This window comes from Calidris pugnax, unplaced genomic scaffold, assembly GCF_001431845.1.
Source record: "Calidris pugnax isolate Ruff unplaced genomic scaffold, ASM143184v1 scaffold95, whole genome shotgun sequence".
NCBI classification, from domain to species: Eukaryota; Metazoa; Chordata; class Aves; order Charadriiformes; family Scolopacidae; genus Calidris; species Calidris pugnax.
Genome location: NW_015090885.1, coordinates 13,143,243 through 13,163,961, shown reverse-complemented (window position 1 = coordinate 13,163,961; position 20,719 = coordinate 13,143,243). Strand labels below are relative to the sequence as shown.

Sequence of the window (20,719 nt, the reverse complement as noted above, 5' to 3'; positions counted from 1 at the left end):
CCGTTTAGATGCAGAGCTAAGGGACATGGTGTAGGGGATGACTTTGTAGAGTAGGGTAGATGGTTGGACTCGATGATCCCAAGGGTCTCTTCCAACCTAGACGATTCTATGATTCTATGGAAACACTGACAAAAAGGTCATTACCTTTAAGGCCCTATCAGCTGGGTGACCTAACCTTCACACCATTGCTCCTTTCTTACTCAGAAAACCAGAAGCCTTTACTGCAGGAATGCAAATATTTTTTTTGTTGAAATTTATGCATATAGAGGAATAATATTTCTCTCTCTAAATCCTCAAGAAATGAGCAAGATGTTTAGCATCTAAAGGAACGTTAGATCTGTTTGCACCAGGTTTCAGATTAATTTCTGAACAAATCATGTTTTAATTCCAGAATGAACTAATTTGGCAACAACAGTTCCATGTAAAGTAGTGGGCAGTAAAGGTTCAGTCTGGAAATGTCATTTATCTTCCTGTATAGCACAAGGGTTGTTTTTATACTGTGTGGTCTCACTTCCCTTACTGTCAAATGAGAATTTTGCAAGTGGTAGCGGTACCTTAACAGGTAAAGTAATATCCTGCTTTTTGAAAGGCTTGAAGTGAGTTATAAAATTAACTGAGCTACTATATATTGCATCCAGCAATTTGTTACAATTTGACTGTTTGTGCATTCGTTCAAATAAGTGCAAAAAGGCACTTTGCTATTTGCTTTTTCTTATTGTTCTGTCTACCTTAGCATATGCATTAAATGAATCATAACAGTCATACTAAGAATACCAAGGCAAGCTTCTTCTTGATCTTTGTATATATTTTGTACAAACCAGGAGAATTTCATGCCAAATTGCTTGAACTCATCTTGCCTCCATACCTTTCTGCCCAAATTTACACCCAGTGAGTATAACATTTATCACCACATTAGCTCGGGACTGAGTTTAGCCTGTTATTTCCTGCACTTGATTGTTTTGGCTTTAAAGCCATCGTTAAAGCTGTCTAAATTAAACTGCTTGTGCTTCTGTACCATGGGGGAAGAGCTAGTTCATTGTAATGGAGATTTCATTTCCTCTCTGTTGTGACAATGCAATGAAACAATTCATTTCAGCAGGCTTAATGGTATAGTATTGACTGAAGTTGTTCTGCAATTTTTAATAGCACTTAATCTTTAAGCAGATGTAATAAATGAGTTGTTATATAAAGGAGTAATGTCTGTGTTTAACATGATGCAGTATGTCTTTTTGTAAAGGGCTAGGGGAAAATACCAAAATAGCCACCCCAATCATCTACAAGCAGAGCAGAGCTTATAGAAAAGCTATGTTATGGCTCTAAAGCAAAGCAAACTGTTGCTTGTGCCTATATCCTAACCTGATGCTTTTCTATTCGCGTACATAAAAATCTTCAGAACTTTCAAAGAAAAGGTCAGATTCATCCAAGAAGGTTTTTTTGCTATTGTTCAAAAATTGATCAGTTGTAACAATTGCTGTTTTCTAGGTCTTCTGTATTGTCATAATGTACAGAATGAAAGATTGCAATACACTTTGTAGTATCGATCAATGTCTTTCAAAAGCCAACTGATTTTTCATTAAAGTGTAAGTTGATGGTTCTTAAAAGAACCCCAACTTTAAAGATATCATAATAAATTGCTCTGATATGCTGTTGATTGTACTTCAAAGCCTGCACAGCCTGAGACCACGGTCTCATACAAAGTGGACTCCAGACAACCTCAGACAAACATACCTGACTTACATGCTAGAGTTGGCTGGAAGGCAGAACTCAGCTTCCCGAGCTTCTCAAAATCACTGGAAATATCTGTTCCAGAGGGGGCTGTTTAGTCAGACTCAAAATATTTAACCACTTGCTGTTTTCCACTCAATTGGAGTGCTTCGGTTTACTTCATGATTTTCTGGGGAATTTTGGAATAATGGTTTTGTTGTGTGGTAGACTACGTTAGCATATTAATTCTTGTTTTCTCTTTAGTGAAATTGTCGAGTCAAATCTGTTCTTCAGAATAATGCAATTCTAACCTTTATATTCCAATATTTTGCTGTGAGTAGGGTCTAAACATTGATTTGATCAGAAGTTACAACACTAGACTGAGTGCTACAATAATTAGATGGAGATTAGTTGAGATACATCTTTTCTTTTTTTTTTTTTTTTTTTTTCAGCTGAACGAGATATCAACGTTTTCTGTGGAGTGCAGACAATTATTACGGTTTGCCCAAGGGGAACATCTGAACTTGAGGCATGATTCAAGCTCGTGATTGCTTCTTCCCATGTTAACAGAAGTAGTTCCCCTCTGTCTTCCCATAGAGTTTCCTGAAGATCCATCCTCCTGTTTTCAGGATGTTCTTGATGTTTCTGACATTTTCCAATTTGGCTGCTTCTGCTTTTCTTTTTTTTTTTTTTTTTTTTCAGCTGAACGAGATATCAACGTTTTCTGTGGAGTGCAGACAATTACTATGAAGATAAATTTTTGCACAGTTCTTTTCTCTGGTTATTCTGAGACAGATTTGGCACTGAATGGGAAACATGGGGATGCCCACTGCAGAGGTTTCATCAATAACAACACCTTTCCGGCAGTGGTCATTTTCATCATCAATCTGAGTACTTTGGAATCCTGTGGAAACACTTTAGTGGTAAGACAAGGTCGAAGTGAAATTGTAGCATGGCTGTTTATGCATAGGATCAAGTGAATGGCCTTGACAGCATTGTATCTTTTAATGTTTTAATGATAATATTTCCATTGTCTTGCCCAGCTAGCAATATATTGCATACATCAAAGAAAACCAAATAAAGTTGGTAATTTATAATCTTGGTCACTAATGAGAATATGTGGTGGGTTACACGTTTGTCCTCTGAGAAAGTATGTTTTCCATTTAAATATTTTTTTCAGTGGAAAAATGAGATTTTCCCAAGCCATTTTTAAAACTCTTGCTGAACATGCCTTTAATTTTGCTGAAACTTTTGAAATACCCACTTGGAAACTGAAAGTGAAATACGTTAAGAGTGGATTAGAGAGATGAGAGTCTGGGTAACTACTTCTGTGCTCTCATATGTGAGGGGCTTGCTGACTGGTTGACTGATCTTATATGTTCTGCGATAAGGCAGTGGCTGAAATGTTTCAGGGTGATAGTCTGACTAGAAGTCCCAATCCACAGTAAACACCTCGGCTAGCAGTGCCTTGAGGTCTTGTACCTCCTTGGAAGGTCTCAGCTCAATATGGAACTGCCTGGCAACAAACTGAAGTTTTCAGGCAAATTTTGAAAGTTTGACAGACAAAAAAAAAAAAAGGCTATCTAACCTATGCACTCAGTTCATGCCAAAAAAATCAAGATGTGGGGCTGAAGTTCAGATTTGTATGTTCAGCTCTGGTCTCTTAGTGCACAGCCACTCTGCAGTATGGTGTTTTGCCTGGGGGTGTGACGTGAGTGTCTACATTTTGCACACCTTGGTATAGATAATGACTGAATCTAACCCTTAGCTGTGGGTAAGATTTTGGAATCAGAATCTGATCTAGAAGCTGACTTTGAAGTCTGTTTTGTAGCAGTATAATTTCATTTTCTTCAGCAAAACATCTCCCTCTGAAGGAAGGGGAAGAGTCAGGTCTCAGACCTTCTAAACCAAGGGAGAGGAGAGTTGTGCAGTTTGTGTGTGTATCACACTGTACAAGCAGTGATGACTTGTAAAAAGGTATCTATGAATAACTTACAAAAACAAGTGTAAAAATGTGTTATTTTCAAGGCTTATATTCTGTCTGGAATTCAGACTTGCATTCGATGATACCCGTCAGTTTTTGTAACAAACCGCCTGTTTCTGTTGCTAATAATTTTGTGAAACTGGGCTGAAATGTTCAATGTGTTCTGTCACCTATTTGCCTCAGGCTGAGTTTTGTGTTAGAATCTCAACAATAAAACAGTTCAGCAAGTTCAAGGTTCTTTTTTTCTATTTTCTCTGAAAAGCTTCATGACTTGCAATAGAAGAATTTGCCAGGAAGCAACTCTTTCCTTTTCCTGTGGAGTCAGTCACGTTGTAAACTCCCTGAACTTGCTATTTGGTTATAATTGTAAGACCTTGATGTTTTAAAAAAAACCCAAAAAACAAACAAGCCCAACAGCCTGGTAAGTCCAAATAAGTGGAGCTCCCCATGAAGCCCCCCATGAGGCTATACAGGATGCAAAGACAAAGTAGCAGCTGCTAAAAATATAACTAAAAATTCCCCTCATCCCCTCTCAGTTTATGCATGCTGTGCTACCAACAAAGAGGATAAAGGAGCAGGGATCATTTCTTGTGATGTACCCCACACTGCAGTAGTACAGCCCCATGCATTTCTTGGCTGTGTTTCACAGCAAGGACCTTCAGACTCATTTTCAATAAAAGTAAAGACAGCAGTTCAGGCAGAACTCAGGTAAAACCAAAGTCTGTCTATAATATAGCAGATACAACTTTTTATTTTTTGGGGGGTGGGGTGATAAGGACTCTAAACAGAGCTGTAGCTGGCTATACTAACCTTAATGCTCTAGCCTGTGTTTTTTAGGCAAGGAATAGATACTAAGAAATTTTATTATCATCATCTTCCTGCCATTTAGCAAATAATTAGGTATGCTATTGGCAAAGCGTATGGCTGCATTTGTCTTCTAGGTGTTTTTTCTGTAGCCAGAGGAATACCTGTTGTGTATCCTGTGCTAGTGCAATATGTTACAACTTGTGCACCTCAGGATGATTCTTCCATAGTGAAATGTCTTTTTAAGAAACCATGTACTATAAAGCTATAGAAAGCATCTGTTTTGCTAATATAGTGATACAAAAGAAATGGTAGAGTGGAAGTCCAGTGCCATATTAATTAGTCTTATTGTGTATGTGCCTACTGAGTAATTTGTGACACTTGTCTGCTGTTTTAAAACCACCATCTTATTCAGATCAGTAGCTACACATGGAGTTGGTCTGGGCTGCTACCAGGATGTGCCTCAGTTTTCTGGAGAGCTGCATGTTATTGCTGTCTCTGCACACTCTGTGAGCCTGAGCTACACAGGATAGCACATGTCCAGGGACTGAATTAAGGTTGTATTAGTATTAAGGTCATATTACTTCTCAGTTCTTACATTTCTGCCAGTGTTTCTTTGCAAAAAGTTTATAATTTAGATTTAGAGATGTATAACGTAGACAAAAACACAGACTCAAAATTCAGGTATTTGGCTTGTATCTGCTGATAAAGTACGTTGGTTTTGATGTGTCAAAAACAAAACTCAAGAGTGACAGAGTATTGTTTCTATGAATGAAATTGATTGTGTAATGACTTCATTATTGCGTATGGAAGCTCATTTAAGCTGGTATTTTTAAACTGGAATAGAAAAGTCCATTCAGATTTTCCCAGTAAGTCATGTGAATTCACTGGGAACGTCCAGAAGAAAAAAAGTACCTAGCAAAAAAAAATGCTTCCAGGATTCATCAGTTTTTTTCATATGTTGCTCAAGTCTGTGTTTTATGAACAGGGCTATCACTTGCCAACTGTGTATGGATGATTTCAGGAGGTTATTAAACTAAATTGGTTTTTTGAAGGATTTCCTGAAGATATCTCTATGTAAATTACAGGCTAAAGCATCAGTGTCCTTAGGTATCTTTTGTTCCACAGTTAATTTTCTGATAATAGTTGTTTTCTGTCTCCCTCAATAGGTATCCTCAGCTCGAGGTATCAATGCTTATGGAAATACCTCAGTGGTACAGATAGGTAATGTTTCAGGCTATATCGATACACCAGACCCACCAACGATTATCAGCTATTTGCCTGGGCTTCTGTACAAATTTAGCTGTAGCTATCCACTGGAGTACTTGGTTAACAACACCCAGCTTGCTTCGTAAGTGCAGTTTTCATATCTGTTTCTTCCCCTTGTTTATGTAAGCCCATATGTGTGTGTATATATGCATATACACCTAAATATATGCAAGCCATAGCAGTATTGTCAACATAGCTGTTTTTAGCTGAGCAAGACTAAAGGGAAAGGAAAAGACACTGAAAGAAGAAGTAATGCAAAATAGAAAATTCTGTAGCATCGTTGTATGAGATAACATAGCTTATGAAGAGAGTCTTAGATAATATAAAACTTCCCTTAAAATTCAGATGTTCTGATGGCAAAATGGTAGCAGCAAAAAAAACGGACATTTTTTTATTAAGTAGGTCGTAAGCATGTGAATATAGAGTGCAGGAAAAAATATTTCAATGAGTAATCCTTGTACATCATGAAAAGTGGGTTCCTTTTTGTCATTTTGCCTCCCTTACTAATTATTTTTCTGATTCATGTTTTCAGCAGTATCCATTGCTTTCTGCATAGTTAAGGTTCTGTCAGTGTTTGCGCTATAAATTCCTATTTCTGAAGCTTATAACCCAAACGCATAAATTAACTCCTTGTAACATGATTCGAGTTTTTTTAATGATAAAAAGCACTGAAGTATGTAAACATGAAAATAAGATAACTTTCTTCATGATGGTTTTTGCTTTCTGGTTCTGTTGCAGGTCATCAGCTGCTATTTCTGTAAGAGAGAACAACGGAACCTTTATCAGCACTTTGAATTTGTTGCTTTACAATGTGAGTATAAAACGCAATAGTATGACCTGGACTAAATCCATCTCTGCACTATGTGAGTGCAAACTGGATTAGCAGAGAAAAGTACAGACTCCCCTTCATTATTTGCTCTTCCCTTCCCACTCTTCCCATGAAGAACCAGGCCTTTCTTTCATCTCTGAGTTCCGTTGTCCTTTTTAATGTGCGTGTACCTGTTCTCTTGTATTTATAGGGCTGGTCTTTGAGGACACACACAGTCTTTTTGTTCTGTGTTTATACAGTTCCTCGATTTATAGCTCCAGCTTTCAGGTTGTAGTGCCCCGTGAATAATCAGTGGTATTTATAATAACAGTCATACTCCAGAGTGCATACTTGTGTTTGCATTTATTAAGTGTGTGTGCATATTTCTGTGTGTGTATAGGTACATTGTACTGATACAGAGAATACTCTGTTGAGTTGGGTAAAAATATTTTAGACCAGTTCCTTAGCAATAAACTGTAGCACTTTTGCTGAGGGATTTTTATGTTCAAGCTTCATCAGAATGTTTTGATCATCTGTAATTGTAGTGGGACTTCTTCCAAATATTCAGCCCACTGTATGCATTGCCTCATTGTGGGACTTTCCAGATTTTAAGGGTTAATTTTAACAGCTTTCAGCTGACACTTCTTCCATATGTTTTAGATAATTTAACTTGAATATCCATTATTGTGTAAGCTTTTACCATGTAAATACGGATGGTGACAGTAAAATGTGAAAAATCCACAGACTTCTACTTAACAACATTAATCTCTGAAATGGTATTTTCATGTTGATTAAAATTTTTATTCATACATCTTAAATACCTGATTTAAATATCAATTTTTCAATCTATCAAGCAACATTTTTGTAAATTATGAATCTGATTTTTTTTGCGTTATTATTCATGCCATCATGACGGTGAGTTATAATTCATGCAACTGATTTAAAAGTCAATGCTCTACGCTTTGAACATAATGAGCTATAAATATTGTAACAGGACATTTTCCAAAGGCATACTTAGAAAAAAATCATGTTTGTTTGAAAGAGCAGAGCTCTGAATAGCGACCTATAATCCGTTAAAATTAAGATTATATTTCTCTCTTTTTTAAATAAACCTGTGACCGAAAAGATGGGGCAGGGTGAGGGTAGCCAAAGTTCTGTCAGGACAAGCACTGATCACCATGCGTTTGCTGCCTTTCAGAGCCCAGCTTTGCACACAGTCAGGTACAAATGCCATTGACACTTATTCTGAGGACATTTTTTCCCTCAATTACCACGTGCCAACTGGGCTATCATCCTCCCTACCCCACTGAGTTTACAAGTCAACCATGAACAGTGATGTCTTATCCTTCTGATTTCACTTGTATTACTCTAGTGAGTAACACTAGCATGAACGATACTGCAAAGGCTGGCAGATTCAAGTGATGGACACGGTCTTGTGAGCTCTGATCCTGTGGGCTCAATTGGTCTCTGTTCAGGAGGGCTGGTTTTGGGAGGGGTCTTGAGGCTTCTGTCCACTCTTGGTATTGGCCAGGGGTTTTTGACTGCGAGCAGCCAGCCATACCTTCAAACTTTAGCTGTGGTGTTATTTCCTAACATTGACTCTTTATCTGCTCAGTGTAATTCTATCTTTCCTCACAAGGTGATGTTTATATTTACTTTCTCTTGTTAGCATGTGTTAGTGTTAGGAAAGACAAGCCATTGTGATAGACTCAGACTTTAATAATAGGATGCTTAATGGGCTTTTACAGAGCCTAAGCAGCTATGTGCTTTTAGGCCTTCCTGTGAAGGCCCAAAATGAACAAAATGAACAAAAATACTTTTAGAAAAAAAGGATAACTTTGGAATGTAATAGTGGTGGACCTGCTGTAGACTTTTTAATCGTTGCAAAATGTGACAGAGCTATATATTCGAGAAGTTTATGATTAACTTTAAAGAAGGCAAACTTACCTGATCTCACTTGACTAGATCTTCAAGGACTTGATCTGTGTATGTCCGATAGCTGGTTCGTGTGTGCATGCACACCTCCCAAGGCTGCCAGTGCTGCGGAGATTGAATACTGGGCATGCTGTATATTTTAGCATTGTTTCTTCTCAAAAAAGACCCGATTTATGTTCTTAATCCTTCTTGTTGCTGACAGCTGCTGTTCTTGGTCTTGCTTGCCACATTTGAACCTGGTCAAAATTCTGTTTAACAAATTTTTTCTTATGTACTGAATGTTTTGACCTCTCACAAGAGGTCTCAACATACTGAGCCCCTGTGCTTTCTGGATTAGCAACCAATTTGACATAGAAGACGTTACCAGTAAGTGTGTTTTGATATGCTGAATTAATGTCTGTCACTCATCTATTTCACGGCATTGTTGCTAAAGTGACATTAATGGTTCTGCCTTTGAACAAGAAACCAATAAAACAGCTGTATCTATGTAGTAGTATATGGGGAATTCCTAACTTTTATGTTCTTACAGCTTTCTTGAAACAGCATTTTTGGAATATTAGAATGTAAGTGAAAATTTCTGTTACTTGGAGCCTTCAACAAACCAACTTCCATAGGAACTACATTATGGATAATAGAATGTATCTGTTCTCCCAGACTACAGTTTAATATATATATATGTGTGTATATATATATTTATATGTAACCTGGTGGAGTTGCTGTGTCCACTAAATCAGATAACCTTACAACCTTTCCTGGGAGAGGGTGCTCTGTGACAACGCAGTTAAGCTCCCCTTTTAGAAAACCACAGTAGCTGCTATGTTTGCTTGTAGGTTGTTGGAGAGATTTTGAGGTGTCAATGAATGACACCTTTTCTTTAATCACCAATCCAAGCACTTCTTAAAATCATAAATAGATTCCCCAAAATAATTGCATAGGATAAGGCCAGTCAAGTGTTTTTGATCTTTACAGACAGACTTGTAGGCAAATACACTGTCACTGCTTTTTGCTTCTTTCCTTACAGAGGATGAAGTAAATGATTACATAAAAAAGTCAAAAATATTAGATGGGAGTTCAGTCTGTGGATGCAGATGAGTTGTTACAGTGGGATTTCTGGTACACTGAGGCAATGTTGTTTGTGGGTGTTGTTTTTTTTTCAGGATTCATCCTACAGCCAGCAGCTCCTTATTCCAAGTACAGGTTTACCTTTGAAAACCAAGATATATGCAGCTGTAAGAGCAACCAACCTGGATGGCAGGTACCATAAAGGATGTTATTTCTTGTCTTGCTTCCAGCTCTTGGTGTTGCAATTTTTTTTTTTCTTATTTAGAAGCAGCTGTCTTTTCTCATAGCCTTTTGTATGTTAAAATAATTGTTGGTGTTTGATAATCATTGCCCTCAGTTGAAGTGTATCAAGTTCTTGATGGGGAGTGCATATCTTGCTGCTATCCTCGTTATGGAAGTTTTCCTGAATTATACTTTAAATCCTGTATTGTTGTTATTTAAGAAAGGGCATCTGTAAGGTCAAGTGAGAAACTCCACAGCTGTTAAACATGGAATGGTTTTGATTTCTAGTCCTATGTGGCCATGATTTCTGAGAGGAGGTACACAACATATGTAGGTATGGTGGTTGACCTACATGAAACAAAACAATTTTTTAAAATACAATTCTGCTGCTCTGGTGTGATGTTTAGTTTTTTAAGTCATGGGAAGAGACAGTTGATATATTGGGAATGCAGAATGACTTGTACATGACCTGTTAAATGTAGTAACTGAGCTTCAGTGTAACAGCCTGCACTGTAAGTTTGTATGCTTGCCTGTACTGGTTTTAACCTTATCTCACTCCCTCTCCACCCCTACTCTTACATTGCCAGTTCCCTTCATCTATCACTTTCCTCCCTCTAACAGGTGGAATGTTTTGATGGACTACTGCTACACCACACCATCTGGTAATCCTAGCGATGATCTTCGATACGATCTTTTTTTCAGGTATGTCCTGTGCAAACCCAATGTTTTGTGGGTCCTTGCTTTACAAAATGGTTGTAAATCTCTACAATAGTGGTGTTCTGAACTGTCTGGGAAGTCTAAGTAGTATTAGCAGGGGGGACTGAGGGCTGCGCTTACAGATAGCATGTCAGGACTTATCTTGTTTGTGAACTTAAACATAGAAGCAAGGGCAAAGTCATAAGAATTATGAAGGTAGAGAAGTATATATCTAAAGTGCGTCTGCTAGAGATACCATAAACACACAAACTGAATGGCTAAACTGGCCTTTGTTTTACTAAAGGTAGCCCTTTGGTGAATGACAGTGTTATAAAACATCATAGACTGCAGTTCAGAAAAGCAGTTAAGCAAATGATTAAAGATAAATAGATGCTCCTGCTGCTACTCCCAGTAATAACATTTGAATTGGAACTTTGAAAAACATCTTGGCAGTATCTCAGATTAAATTTTATCAGTGACAGTTGCTGGAGAGATACTGTCTTCATTTGGAGTTACCCGTCTACAGCAGTTAGCATACCTGATTACTTTTTTGCTTCAGGTCTCAAGTTTCTTTGGGCACTGGAATTAAATGATACCTTGGTTATAGCTGTGAAGTTGCAAAACAAAACATAATGGTTTTATAGGAATGCATTTCAGCCCAGGACTGTACAGCCGAACAGGCAGGTTGTGGCTGCCCATCTCGGATATTAGGGCACTGTGTTCATTTCCAAGGAGCTAAAGCACTGAATCTGCTGCTTACGTTATCTTATTCTCAGCGAAGAGCTTCAAAATTCTAATCATACAGATGCTCATCCTAGTTTTAATCTTTTCTACAAAACCTAGCTGTGACAAGGACCCACAGACAACTATAATTGAAAATGGCAAGAGCCAAATGGGCCGGTTTTCCTTTGAGGTGTTTCGCTTTGTGAAGCACAAGAACCAGAAGATGTCTACGGTCTTCCTTCACTGTGTGACAAAGCTGTGCAGAGCAGATGACTGTCCCTTTCTTGTGCCAGTAAGTTTCAGTGGACGGAAGCTGCTGTTAATTATCTGGATATAAAACAGACACGCTGGAGTTATTCTGCATCCAAATGTTGTTTGGATGTTTGGAAGGCACAGAATGAGGGTGACTTGTAGAGTCTGAAGTAAGAAAGTTTTTTGTGCATAAAGGAATGTAAAACAACTGGTGAAGAATAGGCCTATTAATATTGTCATTTGGAGGTAAAACAATACTAAACCTGCAAAACACTGGTTGTTGAACATGTGAGAAATGACCTCTTTGCCTTTTGGACCTTAATTCATTTTAAAAGTAGCACCTCTGAGAGAGCTTCAGAGCTGGTATTCTTAGTATAGCGTCTAAGAAACAAGGTATCCACAGTTGCAGTGGATGTATATAAAAATCTTAGAATAGAATTCACGGAAAACTTAAAGCTCTAGTAAGTTCAGTTGTACTTACAAGGAAAATTTGAAAGAGTTTCAGATACCCAGAGTTTCAGAACCCCAACTTACTACATCCCCGGTCATGTATTACCTACCATCTCCCTGATGGTTTGCAAACTGCTGTTTTTAAGTTCATGAAGTTGTGTCAATAAAATATTTCATTTTAGGAGCATCACAAACAACAAACATATTTTGGAAATTGAAACACTTAAACATATTAGCACAGAATATTCTGTGTTAATGTCTTCAGAATGCAGTATTGTTTCCTGTTGAAAGACTTTTCCATTTAGGATTTTAAAACGCTATCAGTTCAGTATACTTCTGACATTTTGTACGTTATTTTATACTTTTATGTTACACTTTTAAATAATTCATTGTTTCTGTTGAGAATTTGTGTTGTGAGGTTTTTGAGGCTCTTTCACAATAAGTTGAAATTAAAGAAATGCTCTCAGTTGAAGCAAAGTTGAGTACCCGAGATTAAGGTACATGACAAGTTAGAGAAGTTAAAGGTGGATTCCAGATGACAGAGTGCTGGGGATTGTTTTAATGTGGGTCATTGCTATTTAGAACTTCATGGAAAATGTGTGAACTTTAACTTGACAAGCTTGCTAGAATAGGGTTTGTAACACGTTGTCTCTCCCTAGTCAAGCAAAACACATTTGTTGGGGAAAACTATCTGTAAACAAAGCTTTAGGAAATTAACTACTGAAAATTTAATATACTATAAGATGGATCTTGTACACAGCAGCGATGTAGTTCTGTAAACGAAGTGAAGCAAAATACAACAGGAAGCCAGACATTTATAAGATATATTTCTAGGGAATATTGCAGCTGTTTTTATTGCAAAGTAATTTAATGCATACTAAGAAATAAAATCAAAGTTGTAATATTGCTTATAAAAGAGTTTACGTTAAATCAGGAAGCACAGAAGGGCAATAATTCCATTCCACTCTGAAACTGTGATTGTTTTGATTAACCGCTTAGATTTGCAGTAACAGAGAAAGAAGAGATGCTGGTGGGAGGACAACTTGGAGCCCTCAGAGCACCTCTGGCAATGCTGTAATCTCTGCTGGCCCCATCATTACAAGGAGTGGTAGGAATGAACAAACTTTTTCTATGGACTGCTGGAATTGCAGAAACCTGGGGAAATGTTTTGCAGTGTAATATGAATTTGCAATGACTTAGAGGAAGTGTGAATTCTCCATGAGTTTGGGTATTTTTTTTTTCCCTACTGTTGGAGTCTTTGGTAAAAAAATTGAGCTAATATTTCTGTTCAGCTCACATGCTTCCCCCCTACCCCAGTAAAATCACCGTGAAATACTGCTATGCATGTAAGACCATTATAAAATCCCACACTCAGTGGGTTGACTTCTTTTTTTGTCAGATTTCACTGAAGATAATGGAATTTAAGGTACTGTGTTCAGCATTGCAATTTAATTTGGACAGCTAATGAATATTCACTGTCACTTTCTATTTGCCATTTCTTACAGCTTCACCTGTGGGTTTCTGTCTGTTGCATACAATTAATACATGCTATGTTTAGCCTTCAGCTATAGGAAAGAAATAGGACAAACACATTGTAAATTCTAAACAGAGTGTGCCAAAACCTACTCTTTTAAAGCCAGAGTGAAATTCCATGATTTCCATTTTTATTACCAAAGGTTTTCTAAAAACAAAACCAAAAAAACTCACCAAAAACCAGCTCTAAATGTAACTGGCAGTCTCTGGAAAAAAATTATGTGACTGCTGTTGACAAAAGAATAAAATATTTCAAAATGTTTAAGAAATTCTGTTTGCAGTTAAGCAACTGATTTCAGCAGTCTCACATTTAGAAAGCTGAGAGCAGGACTGATTCCTCTCTCGGAAAAATAATTGAAACACTTGAGCATAGAATCCTTTATGTGCCAAGTGGTTATGCCCACATATAAAAAGACAACAAATGACCCTCTAGAATTAGGAACCATCTAGCAAGAGCCCATTTTTAGAACAAATGCTGTCTGTTACAAGCAACATTTCTGCAATGAAAATGGGTATTTTTGTTCTGCATCACACATAATCCCAATTGAGTTGCTGCTATCTGATTAGTCAAGAAAAAGTGAAAAGGACTATCTTCAAAGTTGCATACCTGAGTACTTATGGGGAATGAATGACAGATTTGTTCAGACAAACATGTATGCTAGAGAAATGCAGCCTCCGGCAAGGAATGGAAACTAGGTAAAGCTTATTATATAAGCAACCCTTATTAGATAATATAGCTTATGATTCAAATGATGTGAATGCTATTTTTACAATTAAAAAACCCCTCATCAGTTACCTTTAAATAGTGCATAACTTCGAGCAAACAAAGATCTGTCCATTGGTGTTTAACGACCCCAAAGAAAGGATAAATGATTTTATAATTTCTTGACAACTGTTCAGGTTTTTTTTCTTTTAAATGAAAACATGAATAAGGGTGGGAAAGGCAAATAATATTTTTTTAGGTATCTTCTACTTGAAATATGTGGCTAAAGCTTTTTAGATTAGACGTATTTCTGCACCTCCGTAGTATGCTTTGGAGCACCTCACTCCTGCTGCCAGAGGGATGATTTGATGGGAATTACTCAAAGTCTGCCACAAATTTTTCTGAGTGACACTGGGCAAGCCAGTCTGACTTGCACTTCACTTTTCCTTCTGGAGTAGGAGGAGGAAATATGTCCCTTCCCATTGTGAAAATAAGTGCATTAAAAATGTGGAGTTCATGAATACTATAATCAAGGAAGGAAAAGCAGGGGGAAAGTCATGAAAGAACACGAACAAAACTATCTGGTTTTGGATGAGAAGTGCCGGGGTGCTGTGCTGGTTTCCTCCGGTGTGATGCTGCATGGAGGTGCTTAAACTATTTTCAAGGCCAACTCTAGTCCAGCTTTAGTACAGATACATTTGTACAGAGCCCATCAAACCTGCTGCGCCTGACTCACCCTAGTAGGTACCCCAGTATTAGGTCTGCAGTTGCATGGATGTACATCCCTTCACTTCCCTCATTTAGGTTGGTGGTGCATCTCTTGTGGCTGTTCCTGTGCACATTGGTGTCTGCAGAGACACCTTGAGTTAGCCAGGTCTCCCCATTACTGTAGTCACCAGTTGCTCTGGTAACAGAACTGTTTATGCAGTTACCTCGATAGGCACTAAATAGTGCTACAGCGAATGAGTAATGGTCCTTCTCCTATGTATTTCTGAACTCTTATTTCTAACGTTATGTTCTCTTCAGAGAAACTTTATTCTTGTTTGTTAATCTAAAGCAAGTCGTTACAGGAGACATACACAGAAGAAAATGTTTTAGTCTCTGTGTATAAAAACAAAGCAGGTACCTACTTCTGAAGGTGAAATTGTGTAGCTTTTGATGGATGCCTCGCTTAAACTTAGAAGACAGCTGCTCAAAACAGATGTATACGTGAGCTGTGCTTACAAGTTGCACAAAAAAGCAAGAACAGTCACAAGAAATGTAGTTCTAAGATGGACAATTTTAAGTAAAAATTGAAGAAAAAATACAAATGCTTCTCTGAATATGCTGCCACTGTGTAACTTTCACGAGAAAAGTAAGTGTGAGGAAAGGACATTTTTGTAATCATTAATGGTCACTGTTGTGTTTTTCCTTGGAAAAACTCAGGTTAAATTTTTTTTTTCTACACAGATCTTCTGGTAATATGATTAACAGTGAAGGGATTTGCATAAAATACTGTGCTTATGATTCTATTTTTGAGGAACAGAATAGAAATGGCCACATTTTCAATTAAGAAATCAAGGTGTACGGGTTTTGTTGCATGGGTTTTGTTGTATGTTTGTTGTGTGTGTTTTGGTGTTTTTTTTTTTCCCCACAGAATACTGAGTAAATTCATATTGGTGTACTTGCACGAACAATGAAACAATGTCATATAATTAATGTTGTCCTTATTCTACCAGAGATGTTAAAAGACTTGTTGCTAGTATAGCCGATATACTTTGAAAAAAAAATCTAGGACTATTGGCTTTTGTGTTGCAAGGAGGGGGGAGTAGGCAGAGGCATTTGTAAAATATAATGCATCCCGGTTTTGTTTTATACAGATGAGACTCCAACCAACAATTCACAGCTTGGTAAGTTAATCAGACTTCCAAGATACATAAAAGTGAGTTTGAGTGAAACAGAACTGACAAGATGAACCATTTTGACTGAGCTCTATGCACTGAGCTGGAATATGGTGGGGTTTTTTTTGACTTGTTTTTGTCATTTAAATGAGTCAATACTGACATGCTATAAAGAAAGCAATTGATGAATCTGGAATGCTCAGTTAATTTGTGTACCCGGCCCCACCAAGATAGCAACTTCTAATTCCTATGGTGGAATTGAAATTAAAATCTGCTGCTATGACACATAAGGGTGAGGGAACATTGCAACTGCCAGATGCAAAATCATACTTAAGCAGTAAAATCTGCTCATGCCATGCAGCATAGAGCAGCAAAATGGTTATTATGCTGCAGCTCAGTTCACAGCTCAAAGTCAGAAGAGCCCTGCTTCAGCTCCTGTTCATTTAGCCACACAAAAAAAGCCTATGGAGAAGCTGGAATAGAACTTGTGGTCTGCTAGGGCAATGAAAGAAATAGGCTTCAGGGGAGTTCAGGTGCTTAACCTCTCAAGTTTTAGAGTGGTTCTCCTTTGCGCACTTGGAGGACTTGTTTCAGCCCGTCTGTCACTGTTCTCTGCTGGTAACAAGGAGTAGCTAATAACTAAGAAAGGATGGTGAAGCTAATCAAGCGGTCCATTAGGCCATTCCACTTCTTTCTTATTCATAAAAGATCCAAGGGGCTGGAGCAACCTATCCTGTCCTCTGACCTCTAATAGTATTTGTTGCCTTCTTAATGTAGACCACATAAAAAGGAGCTACCTTTCTTTCCTGGTATGGAAACAAAATTCTCCCTGTAATGAATTGCTCCCTGTTGCATTCCTGCCAATGAATATCATTAAAATAATAATAATGATGATAAAAAGCAAATTCTCCATTTGCTGCATGGAGCTTGCTATGTTAATAACTGCTACTTTTCCCTCCTATCCAAGGAAAGCAGCAACCCTCCCTTTCCATCCCAGAACAACCTTTTCTGTGCCTGTTGCTGTCCCAGTGGAGAGCATAGAGGTAGTGAGGTGGGTTTACTACTGTAGTGGAGAGAAGACAAGTAAGGTCAGAAGGCAGCACAGTGTTGAGTAGAGGATGGCAAACTGATGAACACAGCTGACATTTTTTAGCTTTGGTGAAGTGGGAGGGGTTGATGATATTGAGGGCCAGTGGCTGCTTCTGGGAGGAGCACTCTGGTTGACCACATAGAAGCTGTGTGATCATTTCACCTCACTCTCCAGCACTGGTAATGGCAAACACACATTGGTGCTTTGCGTAGCATCTGCCACTCAAATAGGTTTTTTTTTTGTTGTCACCACCTCCCCCCCCCCCCCCCCCCCCGCAGAGTTCTCCATCAGCAGCTTCTGCACCGTGGTGGACGTCATGAACTACTCCAGGCTCCAGGTCCTGCGGCTGGACGGGAACGAGATCAAGCGAAACGCGGTGCCCCCCGACGCCCCGCTGTGCCTGCGACGTGCCACCATCATCGAGATCTAACCTGCCCCCCCCTGGACCCCTCCCCATCCTCAGGACTTGGCTCCCCCCTTCCTGGGGAGACACTCACTCCCGTTTTAATCCCCTCCCCTCCCCAGCTCCTTCTGCTGGAAAAGATGGTAGAGGCTGCATGTATGTGTATTCCAGTATCCAAGAATTGGTCCATGAGCAGCCTGTTTAAGTAAAATATGTTACTTCCACCTGAAAATTCATAAACATGTTAAGAAGCCTTCTGTGAAGTCACACAGAAAAACTCAGAGTAGCTCAGATATGTGGTGCCAGATATTGCTGGTAAGGATTTATATACACTTTGAATTGAGATGTGAATAATGATATCAGGGAAAAAATCCTTTCACTAACCTGATCAGGTGGCAAACCCTTATAGCTCTCCCTTGGTAGTTCTTGGATGATTATAGTCTTGCCTTAAATAGCACAGCTCAAGATTGGTCACTAGCATATGAGAGATTAAGCCTTAGAAGCATCCTTACTGTCTTTATCCCCCAGCATGATGGCTATTGAAAGAACTAATAACTATTTTCAAAGTATACTCAGATAAGCTTTATCCAAGTAGACAGGTGTTCATTCTGAAGTACAGTTTTAGTCCCTTCATTGTAATTATTCTGTATATGTGGTGTTGTAATGGAGAAACAGAGATGTTTGGCGCTACTGAGAGATCATATCCAGGTCTTACCTGTGCTTTTTTGTTCTCTTGCAGCTCATCCAAACGGACCTCCTTTCCAGCTGAACTCGGTCACCAGTGCACTGATTTCAGGCGTTGTCTTCCTAGGAATCACAAGCATTTTCTTTTTTGTATGTTCCCTAACTCTTCTGCACAGAAAGTGGCCCAACAGTTTGGTCTTGAGTGGCATCCGAAATCCAGTTTTCAACTGAAAGTGATGATTTACTTGCACTTTTTCTTTGGGGTTGCCTTTCTTGTCCATGAAATATGATTCCATTAAAAATAATGTTAAGGCAACACTCCAGCTGTATCCAGCTTCTATTCCAGCTACTCTGTATTTGTAGATTTGCTAGATGTTGTGTAGGTAAACAGCAGTAATATTAGTGACAATCCTAGAAAATTATGAGAATCTCAATTGTGTTTGTGATCAGACTGTAGGACATTATGCCCATGGGTGTGCTGACAATAGAGCTTGTGTCTCCAGCTTCTCAGTAAGGTTTCAAAGCTGAAGGTGAGAACCTTTCCAAGTATGCCATTCTTATACAAAACGTGATCCATTCAGAAACATTCTTAAGTTCATAAACACTACTAAGATAAGGATCACTTCTATTTTGTTAAGGTATTTTTCACAAATTTGAAAAACAGTTGTATCTCAGGAGGAACTTGTTTTCATCAGTCTTGGCTAAAAATAGCCCCAGAGAGACTTTGAATAAGTTACTTTTGCATATTATTCAGTTGGAAATGTTTCTTAGAAGTATCTTGCATTGAATTGTCGTTCTATCATGGGAAGGACATCATTTGGCTGGGTATCTTTGAGTCAAATAGCTTAGGGCAAACTGCAGTTGCTCCCAGGGAACAATGCTGCAGTTCTTGAGGTGGAAAAAACTTTTTTCCAGCAAGATCCTTGAGTGAGAATCAGTGAGAGCTTTAGATCTAACTCATAGTCAGCAGAAAGTTAATTCTGCTCAGAATTGCCACATCTGCAGCCTTTAGCCAAATTCTAACCCCAGAAACTGATCCAAGGGGAAAAGCATTCCTTTCCCCCCACGACTCCTTGAACAAGTAATGCCCAAACTTTCGTCATACAAAATTATTTTGGAGCACAATTTGGCAGTTGAGTAAAACCCTCATTAATATCCTCCTTTGTAAGGGCCAGTTTTTCCTCATGAGTTTTGCAGTTCTCAGATAAGGCTTTGCTTTCTACATTAAGAATTGTAAATCAAGGCTTATTTCTTTAGCAGATTTTCTTTGTGCATTAGACTTCTTCACTGCATAGATGAGGGGAGGAGGGCAACTAGAAGGGTAACAGGCCACAAGCAATACCATACTGTTGACTTTAATTAGTCTGTTAAACATCAGATTTATCTGAAGTGAGTGTGAGTAACCAGGTGCCCTCAAACAGGAGCACAGGGCAGTGGCATAGCTGTGTAGAATAGACAAAAATGCTGGTACTAGAGAGGCCACCGTAGACACAACACATATTAAGCTGGACTGGATAGACAGTTGGGATTTTGGTCACACATGCAGCAGTTAAATCTCATTTTTGATGTACTGTACATGCTGGCCTAGAAACACCTCATCAATATTTATCATCATCCTGTGTTAACCATGTCTGTGTTTTCACTGATGTGACACAACTGGCTAGTGATCAGGGCTTTTTGGCTCTCAAGACTAAAGACAAATACAGACTTGTTCTGTTTTCTCTGATTCTGCAAATGCTCTATAAAGGCCTGTTGTTCACAAAGTCCACTGTGCTGTAGTGTGGTGTCCCTAACAACCAATACTGTGCCTGTTTTCCTCCAGTCTTAATACCTCAGAAACATTTTTGCACTTCAGGGGTTAGGTCTGATGACATGTAAAACATGATTGTTTAATAAAATTATTTGAAACGTTTCAGAATGGATGCCTTGTCTGAACTGTTTCCCTCTGCCTGTCAAATTGTTACAGTTTTGTACATGCTTTCAGTGACCTCATGCTTCTTTAAGTCAGTTCGGTAAGAGCTTTCGATATAAAGGATAAAGTAATGTTAAGTATAGCTTTAGTGGCCTTTAAAGGAGGGCAATAAACTCTGGAGGTTGATATCACAGTCTGGGGATAAATAAATTCAGATAATCTATTTTAATTTACTCATAAAGACAACCACAGAAAATCCATTAATGTAATTACTACTTCATAACCAGCAGCTTTAGCTGAAAGTTTTCCGTGAGGGAGATAGCCATTACTATCCTTAGTAAGTTGTTCCAACAGTTAATTGCTGTCTTTAGTACTTTTTAAATTTCTAATGTGAATGTGCCCAGTTTAACTTGCCAGCTATTAGAAATTATTGTGCCTTTGTTTGCTAAACTGAGGGAGACCCTTTTTCTAACACAAATCTCACATAATTTGGTTTAGACCACAGCAGGGTGGGCTGTGGGGGGGGGGTGTGGGTGGGGAGTGAATAGTGTTGCAAAAAAACCCAAGACAAAACAACAAAAGCTGCTGATATAATATCATATTTG

At 38.4% G+C, this 20,719-nt stretch overlaps 1 protein-coding gene across 1 annotated transcript in view; it reads left to right on the top strand.

The window, feature by feature from the left end:
• ZPLD1 (zona pellucida-like domain containing 1) overlaps nt 1–20,032 on the top strand; it is a 35,678-nt gene extending 15,646 nt beyond the window's left edge. The window contains exons 3-11 of the mRNA XM_014947175.1: nt 2,407–2,627; nt 5,662–5,843; nt 6,500–6,572; nt 9,662–9,759; nt 10,410–10,490; nt 11,328–11,499; nt 12,909–13,017; nt 16,005–16,034; nt 18,258–20,032. Of these exons, the coding sequence (XP_014802661.1) occupies nt 2,407–2,627; nt 5,662–5,843; nt 6,500–6,572; nt 9,662–9,759; nt 10,410–10,490; nt 11,328–11,499; nt 12,909–13,017; nt 16,005–16,034; nt 18,258–18,433 (1,142 nt within the window). The 3' untranslated portion in view covers nt 18,434–20,032. The remainder of the gene's footprint in view (nt 1–2,406; nt 2,628–5,661; nt 5,844–6,499; nt 6,573–9,661; nt 9,760–10,409; nt 10,491–11,327; nt 11,500–12,908; nt 13,018–16,004; nt 16,035–18,257) is intronic.
• Nucleotides 20,033–20,719: the final 687 nt, after the last annotated feature.